We start from the raw sequence: 25569 nt of genomic DNA on the forward strand, positions 1-25569 counted from the left end.
AGGAATCTCTTGATAGAGTAACTGGTCCATGGAAGGTTAATAAAGTCAAGATTACCATATTTTGTAAATTAATCTACTGCTAGGTTTTTAACCCCATTAGGACAGCCAAGAGTAACAACAAAAACCAGGCAAGAAGAAGTTGTTGTTATAAGCATCTCCTAAAACTTCTACCACCATGGTGATCACTGCCAAGTTTAAAGCCATTGCTGATGTACCAATACCTACATGCAAAGATCCATTTCAAGACAAGCATTTCATTTGCATTTCATTCATCTAGTTTGCTCTGCTCTTTAGAGGTTGTGCTACAAAGGAGAGGCTTTCTGGTATTTCTACCAGTTCCTCCCATGATTTACCATATAGAAAGTTCTTTGCATGACCTCTTAATAGCTAGATCTTAGTCCCACGGACAAAACCTGGCACGTCACCCAGCTCTAACGCACGTCTGTATTACAGCACCACTTTGATTGCAGCTACCAGCACACCAAAGTTAAGAGAAACAATCCTCTTGGCTTTTATATATTCCCACTGTGTTTCTACTCACCCCACAAGTTATATGTCTTTATTAATACTGGCTTTCAGGTTTTGGGGAGAGAAGCTTACACTGAAGTCAATTACTTTGGCTGTGGCTGTGGTTTTTGTCCAAGCAGACCCAAAATCAGATCTTTTCAAGGCACCTTAACCTTGCCAGTTTCAGTAAAAATGTCCTTTGCATAAATGAGAATTGGATCAAGAGTATTTTTCCCCTTGTTATACAAGTACCTATATAATTGCTTTGATCAATAAGGTTTAAATAATTTAATACATATCACATAAATATAAATCAATTCCATCTGTCTGTCACATCTTCATGTGAGTTTTCTTATGTATCACGAAATTCTTGTTTCTATTAGTTTTCTTTCTCAGGATAAGGACATCATTTGGAACAAAATGGTAAATGCAATTCAATGTCCCTGCCTTCATAACACAAATAAATAAACATTTATTGGGAGATAATTTAATCACAAAACTGAGAAAATAATCAGAAAAACCTCATGGTTTTCCTTAAATGATGCATTTAACATAGTTTTCAGAAAATCTTCCATTCCAGCCTGAAATCTATCAAATACATGTGGTAAAGTAATGTAGCAATATTAGATCCACTCAGCAACAAGACACAAGTTCCTAACAAAAATCTGAATAGAAATTCATTTCTATCCTCTTCCTGTTGCTAAATACTGCTGGAGTTAACATTCCCCACTACAGCTTCAAGCCCCACTTCTTTAAATACAGCACTCTGATCACATTTGTGTCTCTAAACTTCTGGTGGTTTAGCTGGTACTAAGCCATGCACTCCTAAAGGGTTCCTGTGCTTGGAGGTTGCTCGTAAGGCATGGGGGTGACATTTTTCCTGATCCTTCTTGTTTTAAAACCCTGTGAAACGCCTACTTCCTCTTCACAACACTTCATCGGCCCCCCGTTGATGACTCCTTTCTCTTGGATCCCTGCCTCTCTCCTCACTGTGGGCAGATGAGAAATCACAGAGCACCCGGAGTCAGTGGTCATGGCAGGAGAGAGGAGCTCTGGAGCAGCCGTGATGTGAGCCAAGACTGAGCATATGCGAACTGAGAGCAAAACCAGCCCAGCAGTGGGAAACGAGGGTAAGAGCCACTAACGGAGGAAACAGGCAGCAGGACTGAGTTCTTTTACTCTGATAGACACAGAAGGCCTGGCAAATAACAGAATTGGACATGAACACCCTCAGAAAAAGTGCTAAATTCCTTTTTTTTAAAAAAATCCAGATTACTTTTCTATGTTTAAAATATTTGCTGTGCATCTGCATCAAACAAGAAAATGTTTCTAGTGGTATGGCATCAGCTGGTATCAGAGCACTGAATAGATAAAAGTAAGAGACATTTTTAGTTTTAAAGATTGCCTATGTAAAAAAAAATAAATTAAGGAAGTTTAATTGTGATGCAAAGCCAAAATGTTTAATCCTTCAGTGGAACTACTCAAATCAATCAAGGGGTCTTACCACCTCCTACTTTGAAACAAACCCTGGTTTACTTCTCCTGTGCCTGTTGTCCAGCAGGTCACCATTCTCGGAGCAGTTTGTGAGGCTACCACCCTTTAGCCAAGCTACAAACAATCCAGAACTTAACAGCAGCCCTTCTGGGGTCTTTTCATTCTTTGCCTTCACAAGGCCCTGCATTGCTTTATCACTGCTTTAGAGCGAGAGCTGAGGAAATTGCATGATGTGTCGGAGAATGACAGCGGAGTGGAGATGTCACTGGCAGTATTTCTTTAGAGACTGACTGCACAAGTGACAAATCGAGACCAAGCAAATTGCTCCACTATTCACCAGAGACTTGGATCCATTCAAACACGATACACTGCATAAAACTTTGGAGTCAACCTAAACAAAGCATACTTAAATGCACTAACTTTTCTAGAATCTGATTGTTCTGATGGATCTCCCTTTTTATTTTCAAATTGAAAAAGAGGCATTTTATGAAATTTTCACAATAAAGATCAGAAAACATGTATGCGTAGAATTTTACAGAAGGAGAACATCCATGAGGAGATATGAGCGGGAAGGTGCAGAACAGGATCAAGTGATTTGTGAAGTTTTGCAAGTGGTTTTCATGCTATAAGGAAGAGAAAATCCCAAACATCAGATTTCCCCATGAAAGAGAATTCTGAAAAAAAAAATTTTCATTGATGGGACTGTTTCATCTTCATAAAAACAATAATTCCAATTTTGCTTTTTTTATATTTTGAATTTAATGTGGAATACAGAGAAAAACACTGCCATCTAAATTGAAAGTAATTTTGAAAAGAAAATACAAGAGCACGCAATTTCAAAAATTATGTCAAGAATATTTAAACTACCCTTCCTTGGTTTTTGAGGAGCGGTGATAGTAATATGGTTTCCCAGTGTTATTGATTAAGAAAGAAACTATGCCCTGCATGGGCAGTTCTCACAATTTTCTCCTTATACAGGAGCTGAAAGCAAGACCAGAGACCAGGACATGCTTCCCCAGCATTGCAATATTTCATCCATGAAAAAGCCTTAAGAGGAGAGTCCCTCCCCAGGCACAGCCCCCAGCCAGGGGCAGCAGTGCCCATCCTCAGCTCCGGCGAGGGACAGCCTGCGTGTCCCCAGGGCTGGCAGGGAAGAGCTTCCTGCTGGGCACTCCTGGCCCCTGTGCTGCCACCACCCTGCTTGCCCACACACCACAGACACTGCTGACCTGCTTTCCAGCTTTCCTGGCTAGGTGTGAGGGACCAAAGAAGAGCATTTTGTACCCAACAGAGATGAAGTGGGGATGGTGGGAAGTGAGCTCTCTGGACCGCCTGCTGAAAGCCCCGGAGAGCCAGAGGTGATGGAAATGCACTGTTACTACAGGGTTTGCATTTAAATTCCCCCAGACACTTAGGGAGGTCTCCAGCTGACGTAATGCAGACCTCCACATAGGAGACATCTGTATCTACACTAGCCAGCTGAGGCTCCCTTTATACTTCACCAAAAAAAAAAACAGGCTTTCTCTAGTATACTATTCTTTTTATCTTAAAAATAGTCACCTAAAACAGGCTGGATGCATTTTTCCACATAAAAGTGCTTACTCCTTGATGACACAAGAACCCTGGCACACTAGCCCAAGGGAGATATCCCCAGCCCACATTTCCAAACCCAGGTCAGATGAAGCCCAGAGCCCTTCTGCCCTGGACATGCCTGGGAACATCCCCAGCTTCACAGCACCAAATCCCTCTCCTGTGCTGTCAGCCCTCATTGGATTCATCAACCAGCTCCTCTGCTCGAATTCCTTATGGCTCAGAAGCAATAACAGGAAAACAAAACTGCCAAGCCCAAGTAATTTTTTCTCACACCAGATGTCTGCATGTACAGCACTCATATGGGGAAGGTGCATTAAACACAGCAGTTTCAAAGGCCTGAAATAAATGAAAGGTGACACTAAGAAGATAGAGTAAGAAGACAGAATTACATCAGTGAATAAAGGCTGAGTCTTTTGGGGCCAAAAGTTAAGAAAAGCTGCATGTCTTTCCGCTCTGTGAGAAGTAGCTCAAATAACATTTTAAAAGGGTTAACATGAGGCAACTGTGCACCCTTTGTACAACTCTGAACCCCTGCTGCACTAGGAAGTGAAACATTAGAATAAAACTGAAACTGGATACCTTTCATGACAGTTCAAAACAACTGTTTAGAAGGAATTTAGCCAGGCTTATCATCATTTTTTCTTAAGTGTAATATTTGGAAAACATAGAGATATTGCCAGGAATTGCAATTAAGAGCTTTTTGGGTTGAAAAATATATACAACATAACACTTTTCTTCCCATTTTCAGTTAGACTTTTCCAATAGCAAGGATAGTGATATGACAACTTAGGAATGCTAAAATTATAATTTTTGACAAGTATTTTATTGTTCACAATTTTCATGCCTAAAATACTGTACTGAGAAACTGCATTCTCTGAGAGGCAAAATAGAATATCTCGTTCATGTGAAAGTCAATGTCAAGAACTGATTTACCAAGTACATGGTCTTTTAACAACTTCCTAGGTCACCAATTTACAGAAGTTTTCAAACTCTCAAGTTTACAAAACAGGATGCTTTTGTTTCCTATGCCTGTCTTGGCAAACTGTTTCCTGAAGCACCCCAGAATGCAGGAATGTGCCAGGTGGAGTTACACATGGTATGCAACACAAAAAAACAGGACATGTTTTGTCTTATTTACGGAATAACACTGGCGATGCATCCTAATGTCACTGCAAAATGTCTGTGCTTTTAGGTGATTAATATACATGTACAACCCAAAACCAGTGTAGTGCTTCAGTTTATTGCATCTTAAGCCTGAAGCAGGTTTTTTTTTTTATTTATTTATTTAGGTAAGACAAGTCAACCAGCATGACTTGAAATTTTCACTTTAGAAATATTTTGCCTATCAATGTCACTTTCAGTGACTGTTCCACTGCGGGGTTTTAGGGGATTTGGGGGGGTGGTTTGCATTTATTTAATAAGAACACAAATCTCTGAATCAGCTGACACACAGCTATCATGTTATTGTGTCATTGCATCACAAAGGAATCCGTTTACTAACAAAGAAAAGACAACCAGCTTTTAAGTCAGACTGGGATATGTTGTAGCATTCCTGTCAGAAATGATACACGTTAGGATAGACTCAGCCAAGTGTCAACTAGCAATCTGAGTGCAAATCAGCGCTGCTCAGAAAATCCCAGTGGTAAAGTCTATTCCTTTGCTCAGACCATGCCCTAATTACAGCACATAAACCTTTCTTGTTAACACCATTGCTAATAAAGCCCTGGCTTCACATCCCTTTCACTGGCTACTAACCCAGAAAACTAGGTAAGAATAGAAAAATAACTTTGAAGAACCAACATATTGTTCTTTACACAGCAGTAAAACTATTTTTAGACTTGCTTAAGCCTGTAAGAATCCCCCAGCCTGATCACCCTGAGGACAGCATAGAAGGAGAGACTCCAGATGTCAGCCATACGGTGAAAGACAGGAATAAAGTGATACTCAGACAGCTCAATTATACCTGGCTGCCCACCCCCATGGGTGAGAATCTCAAGGGCATTATTTCCCCTACTGCACTAAAAAGCTGCTCCATGGCTGGATTCACAAATCTGCAGAAGGCAGCTTTTCTGCCTTCCCACATCCTTTGTCCAACATTTCAAGGATCTGAGCTCTCCACACAACCCAGGTTCAGCCCTCCTTCAGTTAGAGGCAGGAAACACACCTCCCCAGGCTGCCACTGCTTGGGGTGGCTGGCATAGAGAGACACATCAGTCCTGTTAACACTGTCCTTCTGGTAAAAATAAATAAACATTGCAGACAGAGATGTACCATTTGATGGATAAGCAGCCATTTACTGAACTACAAGATCATTTCCATTCTTAGTGAATACTTAAGCTCTTTTCTTTTTTTTTTTTTTTTAATGTGAACGTGCTACATCATGAGTTTTCAAGGGAGTCCCACTCAAAAGGAATTGACAACACAGTAATTAGGAAATGCACATTTAATCACGGGAGACCTGAGAGACATCAGTCAAAATGAGCATTTCATTTTCAGCTCAGTGCCAAAGCCACCAGGTTATAAAGTACTCTGCTGAAGAAAGTTTCCCAAAGGCTCCTGATTGAAACAGCTTCATTTAATACAAAGAATTCAGACATCCCTTGCAAGAAGGCTCCCCTTGCCTCTTGATTAGCACTCACATTCTGGAGTAGTGACAGCTTAATTAATTGAAATAAAACAGTAGCAAAGCCAAAGACTGACCACCCTGCTCAAAACATCCTACCTTTGGGCAGGGCAGTGCTCCCTCCTGGGTGGCAGAGAATGCTCAAAACTTCAGGGGCTCATGGCAGAGCACAACTCTCCTCCCCTGGCTCATGAATGAAGCTACAACACTGTTTTCAAGCCCTGTGCATATATTGGGAGTCATGATTTCTTTCCATTTTTTTTATTTCAGCAAAAGCAACTCAAGTACTTTTAGATGTAACTTTTCTCTCTTCCTAGTGAACGATGCCCAAAATTAAATTATCTGTGCCTCTCATGGCAGATCTTGCATCCAAAGAGTCAAGTATCTGTATTTTCTAATTGAAAGGAAGACAATCCAAAGGTTGTGTGAGGTCACACATGGCAAGTCTAGGCTAACAGCATTTAAAAAAACAGAACCAGCTCTCTTGCATTCATACCATCCCTGACAAACAATTAAATACAAGGACCTCTGCAGCGTCTGTAATCAGTACTTAAAACTCAAGAGTGTGTACTCTACTCTCAGAACTAGGAAGAAAAATCTGAAGTTTTAAGGATCCACATTCTATTAATCTCTTCCAAGTCACCATGACATGTCTTCCTGCTCAGGCAGAAGCAGGAAGAGAAAGGCAGTGATCTATGTCTTTTGCCAGGGGTTATTTTAAAAATATAATTATAGATAACTTCAATATTTTAATTCAAATTGAGAGGTCAGTGCAACAGAGCTGAGGTTCTGCAATTCAAATCCACTGAATATTTACGTGGGGAGATATATGTTAGAGCTGCTCCTAGAACTGGAAACTAGGTAAACACAATTAGCAAATAAATATCCACCTCCACAAAACTGCCCATAGCCCAACCCAAACACTGAATCTGAGCAAATAAAAGTAGGTTTTAATTGCTGTCAACTTAAACTCATATCCACACTTTCCACTTATTTAAGTTGAAATGTAGCTGAAATGTTACTTTTTTCACATGAGAAACTAAGAAATACACTTTTTTCAGGACCGCATAGCCATAATTATATTTCCAATATGAACATACAGACAAATAAAACAGTGAATGGTATCAAAAGTAATTTACAAGACAGGTGATGTCTTAATGAGAACATGCAGTTGATGCATTTGTGTTCCATTATTAAACAGGGAGGCAATCTTCAAGTAATCTTATAACATATGGGATCATGTTTGTTATATGTTAAGCACTTCAAAAATTATACATAAGTGCTTATGAACCAAATACACTATTAAAATTACACTCTAATTTCTCCCTTGGCTAATTTTCTAGAGTTTCAAAAGAAGACATATAATAACTTCTTCCCATTATATAATGCAGCACAACTGTTATTGGTATAATAATGTCACATTTTAATAACTTCATCATAACGGTACATTCCATGTTTTAAGATTTATAGATAAGCAAACATGTTGAGACACAGTACTTTGCAACTTCAAAATATTAAGCAGCCTGTAGGTGTGTATGAGTCTGAGGGAATCTGCCCCACGACATGCCTCTGATGCACGTAACAGAAACTCATATCAGTAACAACTTCCTTAAGAATATGTTTATGGCCCCAGATCACCCTGATATGTGATCTCCTCCTCCTAGTTTTGTCACAATTCTTCTGACCAGGCTAAAAGACAGGTTTTAGAAACTGACTGCATTAATTTCTGCACAGAAGATGATGAGATATCTCAAATCTAGAAGAAACTTCTCTCAAATTTGAAATTATTGCCAAAACAGATATCATCTCAATATACCCAGCTTCTCAGAACCCTCATCTCTCATATCAGCCTTTAATTTTTCCTTAAACTGGCAAGCAAAGCTCTACATCACCACCCTGCTCTGACAGCACAGCACAGGCTGCTCAGCTGCTCACGCAGGAGCAGGAAGAAAAAGGCAGGGATCTATAAAGCTGTTGCTGCAGAAAGCTGGAAGAGCAAGATGCAGAAGACAGTGCAGAAGAACAGAGTGACTCGGCAAGCCATGGATTTAGGAATCACTTCCTGGGTGCCTCAAACGCTCCTCAAGAGCCATAGGTGTTCAACAACCCCCCAAGTCACACACTCTTTATTCCTGCTCCTAGCACCAGCAGGACACATTGCACTGCAAGATCCACATCACAGTCAGGCATCCAGCCAAGAGCCCAAACACTGCTGGACAGCCACAGCGGCTCCATTTCAGCAGGGTTTGCCAGGAAGGAGTTCAGTCACAAGCATCCAGAAGCGTGCTCACAGAGGAGGTTCAAGCACGGCACAACTCTACACCTACATCCATTTACCTGCGTGTCATGGAATGATACCTGGAGCTCATAGTTCTTCAGCATCCATCTATGCTTGTATAAATGTTTCAAGGCTAAATGGACCGCGGGCAGCACATCTGCTGTTAGGTTTTTCTGGTCAATCAGGCAGCTGCTGGGTAAAAGCCCGAGGAGAGAGAGGCGAGTCCGATTCAGCTCCTCAGAGCACCTAATTATTAGTAACACAAACAGCATCAGAGTGTCTAGTTTCCAGCTCCAGAAAACCATCTTTTTTTGTGCTTTTCTTCTTTTTCTTTCTCTTCCCCAGCAGTCCACATCCCTGAAGAGAACCAGGCCTTAGATGCCTCGGTCGCCTGACATTTTGCAGCTTTCCTTTGCTTCAGTCTGCCGTGTCCCTCTAAGAAAGCAGCTAATTGTTATTAAAGGATAAAGACCTCTCTACGACTGGCTTTTCCAATTTGGACAGTAATCCAGCTCACAGCAGTGCTGTGAATCAATACTTCACAAGAATAATCTCTAGGCAAATTACTCTGCCAAGTCTAATTTTAAACATGTGTCATTTTAAACATTCTCTAGGAGAAATATTCAACCATAGGTGACAAATCAATACAAGAACTCATATGATTCCTTTGAAAATAGATATTCTAGGGGTTGATCAAAGTGGTTGCATACCGAACTCATATTCGAGTTCAATACATCAACCTGTATGCCATTGGGTCAGAAGGTTGCTTCAGTTTGTTTTACCTTGCACAAACACATTTTCTATTGGCTTCATACATGTCAAACAGAGAATATGAACTCTTGCATATCGATGATATTTTATATACTTCTAGTGCAAAAGCTGCATCGGCTCAAAGCTGTACATCCTTTTCCCGGTTGTGCTTTTTGCCAGAAACCCCATGCTTTCCTTAAAATCAGTGGTAGTGGTGATTAAATTCAGCATTCAGGCCTGCTCCTCCCATCTACAGGCACATAGCATTTGACAGGCATTTCACATATTGTTGTAGCTAGCTAAGTAATTTCAACAGACTATTTGCAGTTTCCCAAGTAATATGCCAGGCTACGAAATGGAACGGATGCTGTACACGCAGAAATGCAGAGAAAATAGTAACGCTGGAGAAAATCTTCCCTGCTGCTAATCAAAACTCACCAGGGTGGGAAGGGATTATGCACAGGATCACCCCACCACAGAAGAACCTGCACCTCTGCACCCCAGGACTCACAGCCTACCTCACCCCTCTGACAAGCAGCATCTTCCCTGCCCCTCTGGCAGCAGCGATGCCGCTGCTCTGGTGGAGACATCCACCTGGCTGACCCCTCTCCTCCATTCAAGCAGCCAGCTTCCCCCATCCACAGGAAGCCCCCCAAACCTACTGGAATGCTGCCAAAGGCAAGGGAAGGAAACACAAAGGCCAAGCCTAGTGGCACGGAGAGGAAGGCAATCTGGGAGATGTTTGCTTCTCCGAGTAGGAAAAAAGCTCTGATTTTCAGCAAGCCTCATTATATATGCAGCTGAAAAGCAAATTACTTCACCCCCTTGTGGAAATTCAAGGTTTCAAAAGAATTCCCTGTGCCAAGCTGGGATGGAAACCCAAAACCTCAAAGGTTTTCATGACTCAATAATCTGAAAGGAAAACAAAAGGAAGGGCTCATAAGCAGAAGGTTAATTTGGTATAAATCAAATCTGAAATTTTATGTTCAGAGCTTGGCAATTTATTTTGTGAATGGCTGACATTTAAAAAAAAAGGAAGCATTAGTTTACTGCAGAAAGTAAGGTAGCTTGTCTAATTTTAATTTTAAAAACATGGCGTTACAGGTCAACAAATTATTCTGAAACTGACCTGCAACTAAGAAGTTTTTACAGAAATCTCCACATAAATTCTAGTTAAAAACACTCTAATTTATAATTACAATATATACATCACATGACATGAGGACATGGAAGTAAATAGATAAATAAAATTAAAATGGGCAAAAATAGCAATGTATAAATAAGCAAAAAATGTCTACCTTGGGCCCAACAAATAACTCCATGCAGGAGATACTTTCAATTAATCACTAACTGTCCACAGTGACCCTTCTGCCAACACACCTGTGCAAGTGGATGGACAAGAAAAGAGCCCAACGCATTCTTATACCCAAACACAAGGTGAAATAGAAAAGCCCTTGCTGAGGGTGGAGGAAAAAACCTTGGAAAAAGCCTTTGTTTTTTTTCATCACCGTTGCCCATAGTCTGAAAGCAGCCAGGCTGAGTGGAGCCCTTCATGTGGGGAAGGAGATGCTGGCTTTCTTCCTGTACAAGGCCATGGCCAGATCAAATGCAGTAAGATCAACATTTGCTATGGATATTTCCTAGACCAAGAAATTCAACACATTGTCTGGGCACAACAAGAAGTAGGAAGCACACTCTCACAGCACAGTCTGCATAGCAACAATTTAACACAATGACTTAATAGGTATTTTCCATTCCTAAGCCTCATGATTCTATAATGTGATCACTGAAAACATATTTTAAAACATTTTTTTAACTTAAGATGAAACTCTTCCCCGAGCAGACGGCCATTATAGGCCAAGATGTTGCTTAAATCCTATTTAATACCTTCCTTAGAGGCTTAAATGGGATTTTGTTGGTGAATAGTCCTTGGACCAGCCTTCCTTACCAGCATTATTTCAGCACTGACTGCACTAATGAAGAGGAGAAGAAAGCAGGCATCCATGCTGCCAAACCTCAGCAGATAAGGGGCTCTGAACTGCTCTTCTTCCTATCCCCAAATCTTCTCACCAGCTAAGTGAGGACATGGGCCTCCATTGAGTCATAGCTTTGGCTCATAGGTAGGCAACAAAAAAATGTGGTTTGACTATCCAGGACCCTCTTTAGCATTTCAAAAGGCACAAACCTGCCACCACACCTCACTGAACCCCTGCTGCTCAGCCAGTGCCTTTAAATCCATAAGAGGGCAATGGCGAATCAGAGGCTATGAGATAATTTTCAACACCATATGGATGGAGACACATTTAAGGGAGCATCACTTTATTCTATAGATCCATTACCAGCTTCAACCTAGACAAGTCTTCTTCTCTTCTGGTGCTACTGCTGGGTGCCCTCAGCATTGCTGCATTTAACCCATGCCTGGCAGAGGAGCAAACAAGATTATGAATTACAGCAGCCTTCTGTCACTTGTGTCGTGAAAACCTTCTTCCTGACAGAAACATTTACCTATATAACCAGACAATTGTTTCTTATATAGTATTTTTACTGCTAACTAATCCTGTAAAACTTGCATCAAAACAAGCCTGTGTGTTTTCAGTTTTATGAATAAAATAGCTATATTTGCCATGCTCATGACTGATCATGCAGGTATAATCTTCATTTTCAGAATAGCATCTCCTGAGGCTTATTACCTACAAAAGCAGATAACTAAGCCTCTGTTTCACATCTGAAGGTAGAGTCTTTCAAGTGAGTTTGCCCAACACCCTCAAAATTTACTACTAAAATATAACAGTGGGGAAATTTTAAGATGCTAAATCAATTCACTGCATCTTACATCCGCTTCTCAAATGTGAAGCATTTGAAATAGCGCTGATTTTGAAACTTGATTTCAGTGTCAGAAAAAGAAGGCCATTTGGCTTTAAGCACTGCCTTCCACACTGTTTTGGGGAGTTTTACCAAAGGTCAATCACTGTTGTTCAGTACATTAAAGTAGCCTTTTCAAGATTTAGCTGAAAACCTTAGGACAGAGCTGGTGACCAGATGACTCACTGTTGGCATCTCCTTTGTGAGTTCCACACAAACTGACTAATATTCAGAGAGGGAAACTGTAGGAGGAAACTGTGCTCCATCGTAGAAGCACAATCCCTGAGAACTTAAAAATAGAAAAAAACCCCAAACACCTGGCATAAATGTGTCCTCCACAGCCAATACTTTCCAAAGGCAAAAGGAGGAATCTTTTCAGTGTTGTTCTCCTTGCCACATTATCCTCAAATTTTACAGCATTTAAAATTCAGTTCTCAATCCCCTGATAAGTATTTCTGAACTGTAAATCACTTAAACAGTTATTAGTTCATGTAAAAGCTTGATTATAGACTGTATTAACTGTGTTAAAGACTGGCTATATATTTAAGCTATATGTCACCTCACGCCTCCCACACACAGCTTCCTCCCCCTTGAGTAACACCCATTAACATTTATAGGATGTTCTAATCCCAGCCTCACATGTTAGTTTTTTTCCAAGCAGGTTATCATTCACCCCTTCTTGTCCCACGTGTCTCTGCTCTTGTTGCTTAATCGCTCAGTGTAATTAGAGTGCAGAGCACTCGCATATCCTAAGAAACCTCGGTAATGTACTGGAAACCAACACATTTCTTGTGGAAGGCATCTCCTGTTCTGACATTGAGACCTCTACCTGCTGCCAAGAGCAGCTTCACTACCAAGATACTACTGTCTGTTGTAACATGTCCCAGCTTTTCAAGTAACTGCTATCCAGATGCAATTATTTACCTCCCATGGCACCATCCAAATGTGCAGGCTATCTACGCCACAGAATTCACAGAATTACTAGGTTGGAAGAGACCTTCAAGATCATCTTGAAATGAAAATGAAAATGAAATTTTCATTTGAAATGAGAATTTTGTTTTGCCTCAAACCCTAGTGTCTCACTCCTTGTGTGTAGGCTGAAAATCTCTCTGCCTCCTTTCCCTTTTTCCCAGCAATGCAACGCAAAGATCAAATTAATTTCCTCCATTCTGAACAGAAAGCTTGAAGAAAAGAGATAAAATTACTAGTATTTACAGCAATGGTGAGATTATTCCTGAAGTAATGGATGAAATTCTAGTGGCAGCACTTTGAGAATGAAGATGACAAACTGCAAAAGATTGAGAAGAAAGACAAGAATGCATAAAACGCTGAGGGAAAAAAACCAAAATCAGCAATTCTTTCTAGCTTAATGTTCAGAGGTGGCTTAATCTGTAACCTGCTCTATTGTGGATGGAAAAACGATTTCTAATAATACCAAACTTTTGAGCAGTTAAGGAAAACACATTCTGCACTTTGGTAAACTATCCCCTTTTAACTAAATAACCTGTGTTAGAAAAAAAAAAAGATGTTTGCTGCTGTAACTACATAAAGTAAGGGCTTCTGCTGACATTGAGATAACACCTCCTGATACCCACCAGTGACATAATCCTGCCAGCCATACAGACCTGCCTTGAGTAACAAGGCCCTAGGGACAGTAGTCCCACCATATCACTCCCTTTGTTTACTTCATACAAGCTGTTATTTTTGCCAAGGTCAAACACACCATTTTCAAATATGTATTAATTGTAAAAATTACTATTTTTTGATTTATTGTTTTTTAAAAATACTGTTCCTTGCATATTTGTCAACTACAAGATCCTTGAGGTGCCATAATCTAATTTAAAAAGATATTTAATACTGTCATTGATCCTGAAAGGATTTCTATCCCAAAGGCTGAATGAAATCAGCATTTTATTCCACCAGGCAATTTGAAACTGTAAAGCAAGTAACGATGAGTGCCTTTGTTCTTAATTAAAAGTGGCAATTCTAGGTCTCCTCCTCATAGAAGCACTGCATGTTCATAGGTGGGCTGGCTTTCTAAAGTGCTGAGCATTCAGCAATTCCCTCTGTTGTTGACAGAAAATGCAAATCACTCCGTGCTTTTTGGAAAGCAAATCTCTAGTTCAGGGACCTCACTAGAAACCTTTAAAAAAAAAAAAAAAAGAAAACAAAGAAAAAAATGATGTGTAAATACTGTTAGCATGCTTCACAGCAAAAAATGAGAGGCAGAGGAGAGCTTGGCTAAGTTTAAAATGCAAAACTTTTTGTATCACTTTATATACAGACAGCTATTGGAACTTCATTTTGCTACATCTCACAAAGTATTGCTGCCACTAGCACATCCCTCCAGATTAGATTCTCACCAACAACATGGAATTTTGTCCTGCTTATAATTTTTAGAAAAAGTGGAAAAATTGGGAAAAAAAGAGGAAGTTGGCTTTCTCTCTTGATCTACCTCCTATAAATTATTAATACTTCGGGCTTGCCAAATCCACAGGAGAAAACAGAAAGCAAAACCCAAGGTGCTTCTACGGAACTTTAAAATTATATGGAAGACCCCACAAAAACACAGAGCTTAATATTTTTATACCATATGTGTATACCAAAATATACCTACACAGTGCTAGTAAGATAAACACAAGTGCACATTTGAACGACAGTGCTTGAAAAATTTTACATGTTGTATTTTATACCACACTAAGTGCTAGTCTGTCAAAAATTGTCCCTTCATATAGAGTTAAAGATATTAAAGAAAGAGATTTATTCTTTGCTAGAAAAACACTTAAATCCCTGTGAAAACAGGAGCAGTAAACAGTGGAAAGGAAGTTAATTAGCATCCCAAAAGGGGCCTCTTACTACTTCTCCCTGGAGGTTTTGGATGTAAAATGGTTACTTAGACACCTATTGTGTGTATGAATCTTCACATAATTCTGTAGTTCAACGAAGCTGCAGCAGAAGCTGAGACCTACCCTAGGTAAATGGTAAATTAGAATACATAACTACTTTAAGGTAATAAAAGATTCAACAAATATAGTCTTTTAGAGATATGTAGCGGTGATTATTTGATAAATAGAAGAGATTATGGAAATAATCAGACAGACACGATAAATTCCTCTGATGGGGATTGTGGCAAAAAGAATCTAACAAAAAAGGTGGGGGTAAAGAAGAAAAAAATCAGTTCAGCCAAGGATTCAAAAAAGGTTCTGCAGAGCCATCAACTCAGCGACAGAGCACAAGAGCCTGGCAGACCCAGCTTGCAAAGAAGCAAGCATACAAAGTTTTCACACAGCTGAAATACATGGTCTGTATTGTAAAATGTGGATAATCCTAATGGTCCTCTATCTTAGAACTCATTAATTATTTAAGGAAAGTACCATGGCCATAGTAGGAAACCTAAGTTTTCTATCACTCAAAGTCCTGATGCTCACTTTAAAGCAATTAGTCCATTATCTGGGCCTTCATCTCTCAGAAGCCTCAGTAACAACAATTTGGACATTCCTGCTGAATAAGCCCCCATATTTTTCATTCTTTGTGAGTATAGTTTTCAGGCAGAAGGTCTTAAATTTGTTAGCTTTCCTCTTCACATTTGAGAAAACTTGTTTGAAAAATACTATGGATAAAATTGTCAGAAAGAAAAGGCAGATGATAATGAAAAATTAATGGCACAGAAATTGAGCATCAATCACTGACTTAGCAATGAGATTACATGGCTATTCCATCGCAAGGGGAAAAATTGAAATTTTAAAAAGTGTTTGCCAGTCAGTATGTCCCATTTCCACTCAGCAGGCAGTATCAAGCAGTCCCCAAATCCAGCAGATTTTACCCACAGCAAAAGCCTTTGCAAGTAGAGAAATCCCTGCTTAGCAAAGAAGGCATCCCCTAAGTGTCAGTGGCATGGCAAGGGGAGAGGCAGGGTGACTGAAAACATATTCCACCTGTTCTCAGGGGCACCACCTTCTTTAAGCCATAGCAATGGTGTAGCTGAATAAGCTCGCTTCAGGAGTCAGGCCACTGGGCCATAAACACTGGAGCCCAAGAACCACAAAGGTACTGCAAATCTCATTTCTAGCTCAGCTAGACCCACAAATCAGAGTACATCTGGCTGCTGGAAAGTTACAGGCTCTGTCACTGATTTAGTTCCAAGATTCTTAGTACAAAAATAAATTTGAAAATATGTGATGTATGTGCACTGCACCATCTCAGTTTGGAATCCCACAGTCTGAAATAGGCTTCCTAGGATATATGGGGCTGCTGTGTATTAACAGACATCTCCACAAGACTGTCTGAGTCATAGCTGTGCTCACTGATCTCAGTACACATCTTTGCTAACCCCAACTGCCCCAAAAATTATCCAAGTCAAAAAGAATCACTGGGGGTTTTCCTCTGTTAACTTTCACCACTTGATTCCTTGAGCCAGACCTCTGCATGCAATGGTTCAACCCTTCAAAGGAAAAGTATCTCCTTCCCTATCATAGCAATGGTATCCACTTGAGTATTGTTTGGTTCCCAGATTCTACAGTTTCCTCAAAGGCATTATTCTTCTGCCTTATGCCATGAAAATGTCCATAAAGCAATGAAATTGAAAGCAGAGAACAAAGCTTGATATGCGCATGTATCGTCATATTCAGATTATTAATGCAAGGTGTTTTGCAGCCTTGACACGCAATGCTATTTATTATGTCATTCTAAATAGTTACACGTATTTAATTAAAACAATATAAATAGCATTTCAACTATTTCAGCATAACAACTTTCTTTGTGAATGCTACCATTAAATCTCTCTCATCTAGCTCCTTCCTCTCTGATTTCCTCTTACAAATATTTTCTTCACAGTTATCACCAGGATGTTACACCCCATCTTTTCCACAAACTTGAGTAATTAACTCTGGCTGATAACTATGTAAGAGGACAGGGCTTTTCTACTCTTTCTTCAAATGCAAATAAATACTATTCCCTAGATTTGGTCCAAAAAATAGTTTTTCCGTGCTGATGGAGCACGTTTGGCATTTGAATCTAAAGATTCCATAAGAGTGTGTTTTGCAGTATGCATAGGATAAGTTATACAAGAAATTGCAAGACATATGCCAGAATCTGGCTTTAATCTCTCTGGAGGGATATTTAGAGGATATACATTCTGCAGGTCTGGGATCCGCACCCAGAGGAGTGGGTGCAGTGAATACATGATTTCTCTCCTCTCCCCACCCACACCTTAACATCAGCGGAGAAGCCAGCACGGAATTAACATAAACACTTAACTTTTAGATTCTTCCCTCCAAGTTTACAAAACTCTAAAGCAAAAGGAGGCTATGTCGTGAACGGAGTCATGTTACTCGGAAGTCAGAGGGGACACTGACTATTTAAAGAAGTATGTCCCTTCCCAGCAGAGTGTCGCCAGCAGAGCAGACAGTGACTGGCACCATACACGCAGCTCAGCGCATTTTAATGCCTCGCTCTCTGCAAATATCAGACAGCACAAGTACTCAGTAATATTCAAATTACCCAACTACCTCAACATATGCCAGACACATGCTCACCTGACGACGCAAGAGCAAACGTCTGCCAGCTCTGTCTGCTGCTAACCTACCCTCTTTCAGACCCTGACTTCTCCCGTGCATTCAGCTGTTACCCTCAGATGACCACAACACAGCCTCACCTGTCCCACTGCGAGTGCTCCAGAAATCAAAATAAGGCTCCAGACAAATCAGTGCTCAGAGCACTCACAAGCATGACAGGGCTCACCCCAGAGACCCCACTTGACTTTGGTACATCATGCTTCCTCTTGCAAATTCAGGGAGGGACTTGGATCGATGCCTCCTGAGACAGAGGGCCTTACCAACACGTCACATGCACTTCTTTAGGGGGCAGAGGTGCCCCTGCTCAGCCCTGTTAGGGTAATGGAGGAGTTTTTCAGACAGCAACCAGTAGCTGTTTGTCCCTCTCTGAGAACACCTTGTGGAGCTCCAGTGGACAGACACCTTATCCTGTACCACTGACACAAACCTGCTCTCCTGCTTCTGGAATGTGTTCCCCATACGCAGCAGAAGTGAACAGCTTTCTTATTTCCACTTGCAGGAACAAGACATGAGTGGGTGTTGCTGACACCACTCATGATAGGACTTTCTGGAAGGGGCATCTTTATTTGGGGGCTCAGGGTCCTTTAAAACTTAGAACAGCTGGTAAGAATGACTCAGATGGGTGCACGGCCCTTCTCAAGCTTTGAGAGTTTTACTGAAAACATGCACTTTTTTAGTAAAAAAGAAGAAGGAAACAAAGATAAAGTCAACACATACTACACCTAAACTGTAATTTCTTGTCAGATAAATTAGGAAAGGCACTTTCTACTTAGTTACAGAATAGAAAAAGGCAAATATGTCTCAAATATCAATAAGCCAACCTGCTATTTAAAGGTATTAGAATGTATTATTTCACAAAAATGAGATTATATCATGCTTACCACAAGGTGTTTGTTGTAGTTAGAGAAAATTAAATAATCTCATCTCCCTAGTACAAATATTATTTCCTCTTTGTGATAATATACCCACTTAGTTCGGGAAGATTTTTTTTTTTAGCTTGTAAAAACTCACTTGGATTTTCAGAAATGAGTGCTTTCTTGCCTATACATGTTTAGATTCAAAACAAACTCATAATGTCTGTGCACCACTTGCAGCACTGCTCCTACAAGAAATCAGAAAATCCAGCGCATATATGAGGGAAGTTGCCCAGATGTAGAAGGAAAGATATCCAACTTCCATTAACTTCCCTTGCCTTCTTCCACAATGCCTCTTCCTCCAGTTACTATAAGTCAGTTTTTGCCTGATGCAAATCAAATACTTTTGACATTTATAACAGGATCCACTAGAATAATTAATTCCTTTTTTTGGGGGGTTATTCTGCTTTTTTCCTCCAACAGATGTGTGTCAGGGTGCTTAACCTGAAATAATCTTTCCTGATTTATGTGCATCTTCAGCTGTATCAAGCATTTGTAGAGGTTTTTCTTTCTTTATTTTGCAAAATATTTCTTTTCTTTTTCAGCCAACTAAAGCTACAATCAAAGGGATGGAAAAAAAGAGCAGAAATATTGTATCATGGTTGTTGATATGAAGCCGTAAGTTATCAAGCACCCTTAACTTCTAGGACTTGGTCCAAGGGCTGCTGGAATTGGTGCATTTACTGCCATTAATTTCAATGGGGTTTGGATGAGGCCCTTTAGAGATCACTTTATAAATTTTTGAGTTTCTAAAATAACACAATTATGAAATTTTGCCCAAGAGTCTCATCTAGAGAGAGACTCCCACTCTCATCGAAATGAACAGCACAAAGCAAAGTCACTTAGACCACAGTTCTGCAAATGCCTACATTTGAGCTTCCTTTTATTGGCTGAGTCTGCATAGGAATGCCCAAATAGATAAAGACATGCCCATGAAGTAACAAAATAGACTGGATCTGGATCACACTCCGAACACATTTAAAGATCAAAAAATACCCAGAACAGAAGCCTCTGCATTTTTGTATGTGATGTAACCTGTGGTCATATTTCATAACAAAGATGTAATTCACACAATTTTGACTGAGTCATAAACTAAACATTGTACTTAAGTGCTTAATTCAATTTAAATGCTTTGAAAACCACTAGAGCTACTGCTCGTGTCCTCAAAGGCTAAGGAGTTCAAGTGCTGACAAACAGTTGACCTTAGAAGGCACACTGCTGTTCTTCAGATGGTTGGTCAGAAAGTAAAGGCACTACAATGCTTCCTTATACAAACCAGAAATACCAAGCCAGATAGAACATTCAGTTCAATCCCGACAGAATGAACCTGAATGCATAATAAAAAATAAAAAAAAAAATCTAGTCTGTTTATTTTCATTATCGTTTTTCACAAGCACTTAGTTAAAGCATTACAGAAAATTGCAATACAAGGCTCAGACTGCAACAATGAGGGATTTTGGAGAGACACAAGGAAGAATACATGAGTTAGTAAATCACTGCCATACATTTCCTAAGCATTATAAATATACTGTAACTATTTCTCAAACTATTAAAAAATCCCGTGTGTTCAAGGCTCTACATTTCCTCTTTCAAGAGCCAACAATGTCACAAGCACAACCTGTGAAGCCCTGAGAGGGAGAGCTACTCCCTGGTCTCTGATTATGCAATGATAAGGATCCAGGCCCTTCAGGCATATCTATTTATTGGCAGCCTCAGAAAACAGGCTGAGAATCAAGTGGGCATGGTGAGCCAGCTACCTTCCTGCTTACCGTAAGTGCACCGAAGGAAAAAGGTAATGTCTGAACCGAGGGGAAAAGTTTGTGCTGCCATTAGATATTTAATGGCTATTCCAGGCATTCGTCCATTCCGTTTGGGTGCAGCCAATCTAGCACTCTTTGTGGACACTAACTTATTTACTTGTCACAATTAAGCACGCAGTAATGACCCAACTGTACTCCAAACATATACCTCTGCCTGACTTAGCATTCCATAACCATCCATTTATTAATTGCTTAAAAGCATTCAAAGCAACACAGCAAGCTGGCAACATGACCCTGATTTTTTATGTCCCTGGAGTACTAAACAGTAAAAACGCAATTTTTACGAAACTGATACTCATTCCAGAACAAACAGGGTAATTTTTTTCCTGAATATTTTTATAATAACGACCTAGTCTAGAACCCAAAATTGCTATGAAGAACGTCACAATATTTTGACTGCAATAAAGTGCAGCACCTGATTGATTAAGATATTACTGTATGAAGAAGGGACATCCTGCCTAGGCTCATCTAATTCCTATGCATATTTTGTAATAATTCTATCCAAGGGAAAAACTAATATAGAATAACATAATGAAAACAGGATTAGGAGACCTGTGATTTTTTCCTGACATGCATCTCACTTTATGAGACAGGTAATGCCATTCAGAAAATCCCCATAATTCTTTTCATTACAATTGCAGAGTTCCCTGAGATTCCTTTTTTTAAGGAAACAAGCAGCTACTCTAGGTTGATCTTGCCTGTATTCCCTGTCAGTATCTAGTCTTGTTCACACAACACAACAGGATGGCAGCCTGCTCCTTCCTAAGTGACATCTTCAGCAGTATTGCCCTCCATGCATTTCTGCTCAGAGATATCTCCAAAAAAAACACACTATGACAAATTTATGTCAATAAAAAGCAGCCACCCTGGCAGGAGAGGTCTTTGGCAGTCATTTCAGGGACGGAAACACTGTCACGAAGCAGTACAGCCTGTCGTTGCTGCTCTCAGCTTGTTCGCCCCGGACCCTGAGAACCCAAAGGGAGCAGACAGGGGCTTCCTTAAATTACAGCCGGCAAGATTTTCAGCAGTCACTTGCTTTACCGGGGGTTGTCTTGGAAGCGAACAGCGGCGCCAGCATTGCACAAGAAGCGACTGCCATCTTCAGGGGGGCCCCGGTACCGGAGCCGCGCGTATCCTCCGCAAACACACAGGTACTGAAGTTGTGACAAAAACCAAAGGCAGTTGTGGGCGGGTGGTAGTGGCAACCGGCTCGACAAAGCCTTCGCCTCGCTCCCTGCCTCTCTCTCCCAGGTGAAGGGAGTGTGTTTCCTGGCCCAGCAGGGCTCCCCGCTCTCCCAGCCCTGAACCGGCCGCTGGCAGCGCTCCGGAACGGGGGCAGGCATCCCGCCGCGCTGGCAGCGCTCCGCGGGGACCGGCACGGCAAATTTAGTTCTTCCCGAGAAGCGAGCGCCTCCGCGCCCCGCCGCCGCCCGCCCGCCACGCACCCCCGGGCGAGCCCTCAGCCGCTCCCGCCGGAGAGCAGGGACGGGGGACATCTCAGCGAACCCCTGCCAGAGCCTCCCCTCCTCCTCCTCAAGCTACGGCTGCGATCGCTGCCCTTCGCGTCCCGTCGCCGCATGGGATAAGCCGGGCTGGCAGCGTGAGCCCGTTGGCGGAGCGGGGGAGCGGAGCGCCCGGTGTGCATCTGTTGCTGAGCGGGTGGCGGCTGGCACAGGGATGCGGCCGCGGCTTCGCTGGGCGAGGCAGCTTTCCTCCCACCGGTGTACGTGCGTGCCAAGGGCAGCGGATCCCAGCCGCCGCCACGAGAACCCCCACCGCCCGGGCACCCGTCCGGGCCCACCCCCGCGCTGCAGGCGACTCCCGGACAGGGGCGCTCCTGGGGCGGCGGGGCGAGCCCCAGCTGCCGGGGCAGCCGCTCCTGATAACACCGGGCGGGCAGGATACGGCCCGCCGGCCCTACGTCCTCCCCCTCCGCCGCCGGTCCCTGCACATCTGCCGGCAGCCTGCGGGGCCGGGCGGGCGAGGCGGCTCGGAGGCGGCGCGCACGGCCCCCGCCGGCAGCCGCAGCCCCGGCCCGGGCGTCCGCGCTGCCCTTGCGCCCCTGCACCCGCAGCGCCCCGGGACTGGGCGGCGGCGCCTCCCCCTGCGCCCGGCGGCGCGGGGCCCGCGGCGGTCCCTACCTCCGTGTCGTAGACCAGCAGGTCCAGGTAATAGGGGCTGAGCAGGGACTCGTTGCGGATCTGATCCATGGCCAGATACACGGCGGGTAGCACTCCCTGGGTGATCCTGCTCTCCTCCTCGGACTGGTTGACCGGCATCAAGCCCATGATGGAGATCGGCGTAGTGGCGTTGGGGCGCAGCCCGGCCGCCCCACGGGAGCTGCCCCGCGACCAGCCCCAGCCCGGCGGCGCCCAGCCCAGGCACAGGAGCAGCAGTAGCATGGCAGGGTTGGAGGTGGCAGCGGCCGGTCTCCGCGAAGAGGGATGCATGCTGCTGGATGGGGAGGAGGAGGAGGAGGACTGAGGGTGGGGGAACGGGCTGAGCGGCGGAAGAGAGCCGAGCCCCTCTCAGTCTGGGCGCATCCCCCGGCGGCAGAAGCCAAGGCGGGAGGGAAAGATCTGCCTCTCTCCGCTTCCTCGGGAGCCTCGGGGTCTCCTCTCTCTTTCCCCCCCTCCCCTCCCCTGGCAATAATCCTTCTGGCAATGGCGCCTACTCCTTCCCAGGTCTGCCAGCTGCAACCACCAGGAGCAATAAATAAATAAATAACCACCACCAACACGCACACATAGACACTCTCCCCACCACCCTCCTCCGCTCTCCCCGGCGGCACAGCAAGGGAGCGGGACCTGCCTCTGCCTCCCCGGCAGCTCTCCCCCCTCTCCGCTCAGGGAGGGACAGCACCTCTCAGGCGCGGGGAGGGGAGCCGAGCAGCCCTCATTGAACACTTCCTTCCTTCCCCCTCCTCCTCCTCCAAAAGGGTGAAAAGGGAAAAAAAAAAAGGATGCTCCGGCAGAAAATGCCGCTGAGGAAAAAGCCCCCCCCCCAGAGCCGGGGAGGCGGAGGAGGGGAGCGGAGCCGAGCCGGGGCGGGGGTGCTAGTGCCGCATTCCGCGGGAGCCGGGGCAGCCCCCGCCGCGGGCGCGAGGTGCCGCCTGCGCCCTTCCTCCGGGTCGGGCAGAGCCGCCGGGCAGGATGCGCGGCCGGGGGCAGAGCAAAGTGTGCGGCGGCGGCGGGGGCCGGACCGAGCTCCCTCTTCACGGCATCAGCGTTGGCCGCCTGCGGGTCGGGCACCTTCTCCAGGTGGAGCTGCCAAGGCGGGCGCGGGCGGGCGCGGGGAGGTGCGAGCTGCGGCCGCTGCCCATGGGCGGGCAGGGGAGGCCGGCGGCGGCCGCGGCCCGCGGGCTGTCCCCACGCGCGACCCGCTGGCACACGCACGGAGCCCGCTGGCAGCGCTGCCCGGCGCGGGCGGGCTCCGCGCACTCTGCCCGCCCTCCCCCGCGCACACGCGGCACGCAAACACGCTCCCACTCGGGCTCGGCACCCCGCACACGCACACGCGCAGCCAGCCCGGGCCACGGCAGCTCTGCGGCACGCAGGAGCGGCGCGTTTCGCTAGAGCTGAAGTCGTGGGGGTTTGGGTGTTTTTTGGTTTGGTTTGGTTTGGTTTTAAGCCGGTTTCTTTTTTCCCGCAGAATTGGCGAGTTTTTGGGGAGCCTTACACCGCTCAGGTTACAAAATAAAACAAACAAACAAATAAACAAAAAATTAAAAAAAAAAAAAAAAAAAAAAACCAACAAAAAAATTAAGGCTGCGGCGGGATTCTGAGCTTCCCAGAGGGCTGTCACAACCCTGTGAATAGCCTGTTCTCCCATGTTCTCCCAAATAATTGCCGCCACATCTCAGTGGCTGTGGGGCATATCATGGGCCCATGGCTTTTTGCGTTGCTGCCAGGCTATTCCCCCACTTCAGGCAACACGTTCACACTGCCCACCCAGATCCGTGTTCTGCAGAGTCCCAGAGCAGCAGTTCACTGATCTGTTTCATCTCAGGTAGATCCTAGACAGGAGGTGGTACAGGCAAAATGCAAAACTTTTCTTAACCCTGCCTTAGGCACCCCACTTTTTATACATATTCATAAATTTCCTGAGGTCACTCCAAGCAAACCTTTGAAGATCAACGTAATACATCTAATTTATATTACACAGCAATGGCAGCATGTCTGCAGTAAAGTGGAAAGAATTTTCATGGATTAATACAGTCTAAGATTGTAAGATCTGACCTTGGGCTAAAAGCCCTTAACCAGTAATTTCATAACATTTGTTGTGCTACAGCCTTTCACTCAGAATGACATCCAGCAGTGTTGACTTTAAGGCATCAGTAATGAAGAGTCCATCACATCTCTTGATAAATCATTTCCATTATTAATTAGTTTGCTAAAAGGTGCATTTCATATTCCGTATCAATTCTCTTATTCCAACTTCCAGCCACCAGGTCTCATCATATCTTTATTAGCCTAAGGAGACATAGTATCAGTGATCTTCTCCCCCACACAGGGGCTAAGATTAATCACATTTGCTTTTGTAAAATAATAAGGCCAACTTTCCCTCAGCACAAGAATCATCCCTGGAGGCACTTCCAATGCACCTCTCCTTTTTCCACATGATGTTGAACTGGCCCTTCTGACCCTGTGACCTGCCAGCACTGGGCCATAAGCAGCAGCCTCCCTCAGTACCAGCCAGTTCCATAGGCTGGGCAGGTGGGCAGGTTGAGAAACCTAATTCCTACATGCAGCCAGACAGTGTGTTGTCCTTGTGGGGATGTCTCTTTATGAAATCATCTACACCGTGTTTTTGATGCCTCAGGTTTTAGCTTTCGTATTTTTCAAATTCTGTACTTCTTTAGTGTGTAGTTCTGAGCTTCATATTAGGGGATAGTAAGCTCTCTTCATGAAGTAGGAGATAAAAAAAATTCCTTCTCTAGCTGGGGACCAAGGAAAAATAGTCCAAATTTCAGGCCCAAGAGCATAAACAGTAGACTAAAGAGAAAAAAGCAAGAAGGATGGGACTTCATAATCTAAAGCTATAACTGGACTATTAACTCCAATATGCAAATGGACCAGAACTTATAAAAGTGTGTTATTAGATTGTAAAGGTCCCATATTGCTAGAGAAACATTCCTTGATGTTTCTCATAGGCC

At 43.4% G+C, this 25569-nt stretch overlaps 1 protein-coding gene across 1 annotated transcript in view; it reads right to left on the reverse strand.

Annotated features, from left to right (window-relative positions):
- The window catches only part of GABBR2 (gamma-aminobutyric acid type B receptor subunit 2), a gene marked incomplete at both ends in the record, with an annotated part of 450697 nt that extends 427833 nt beyond the window's left edge, over window positions 1-22864 (reverse strand). Inside the window, one exon of the mRNA XM_084216671.1 lies at window positions 22556-22864. Within this exon, the coding sequence (XP_084072797.1) occupies window positions 22556-22864 (309 nt within the window). The remainder of the gene's footprint in view (window positions 1-22555) is intronic.
- Between the last annotated feature and the right edge of the window lie 2705 nt (window positions 22865-25569).

Source organism: Fringilla coelebs (assembly GCF_963513975.1).
Source record: "Fringilla coelebs genome assembly, chromosome: 1".
NCBI lineage: Eukaryota > Metazoa > Chordata > Aves > Passeriformes > Fringillidae > Fringilla > Fringilla coelebs.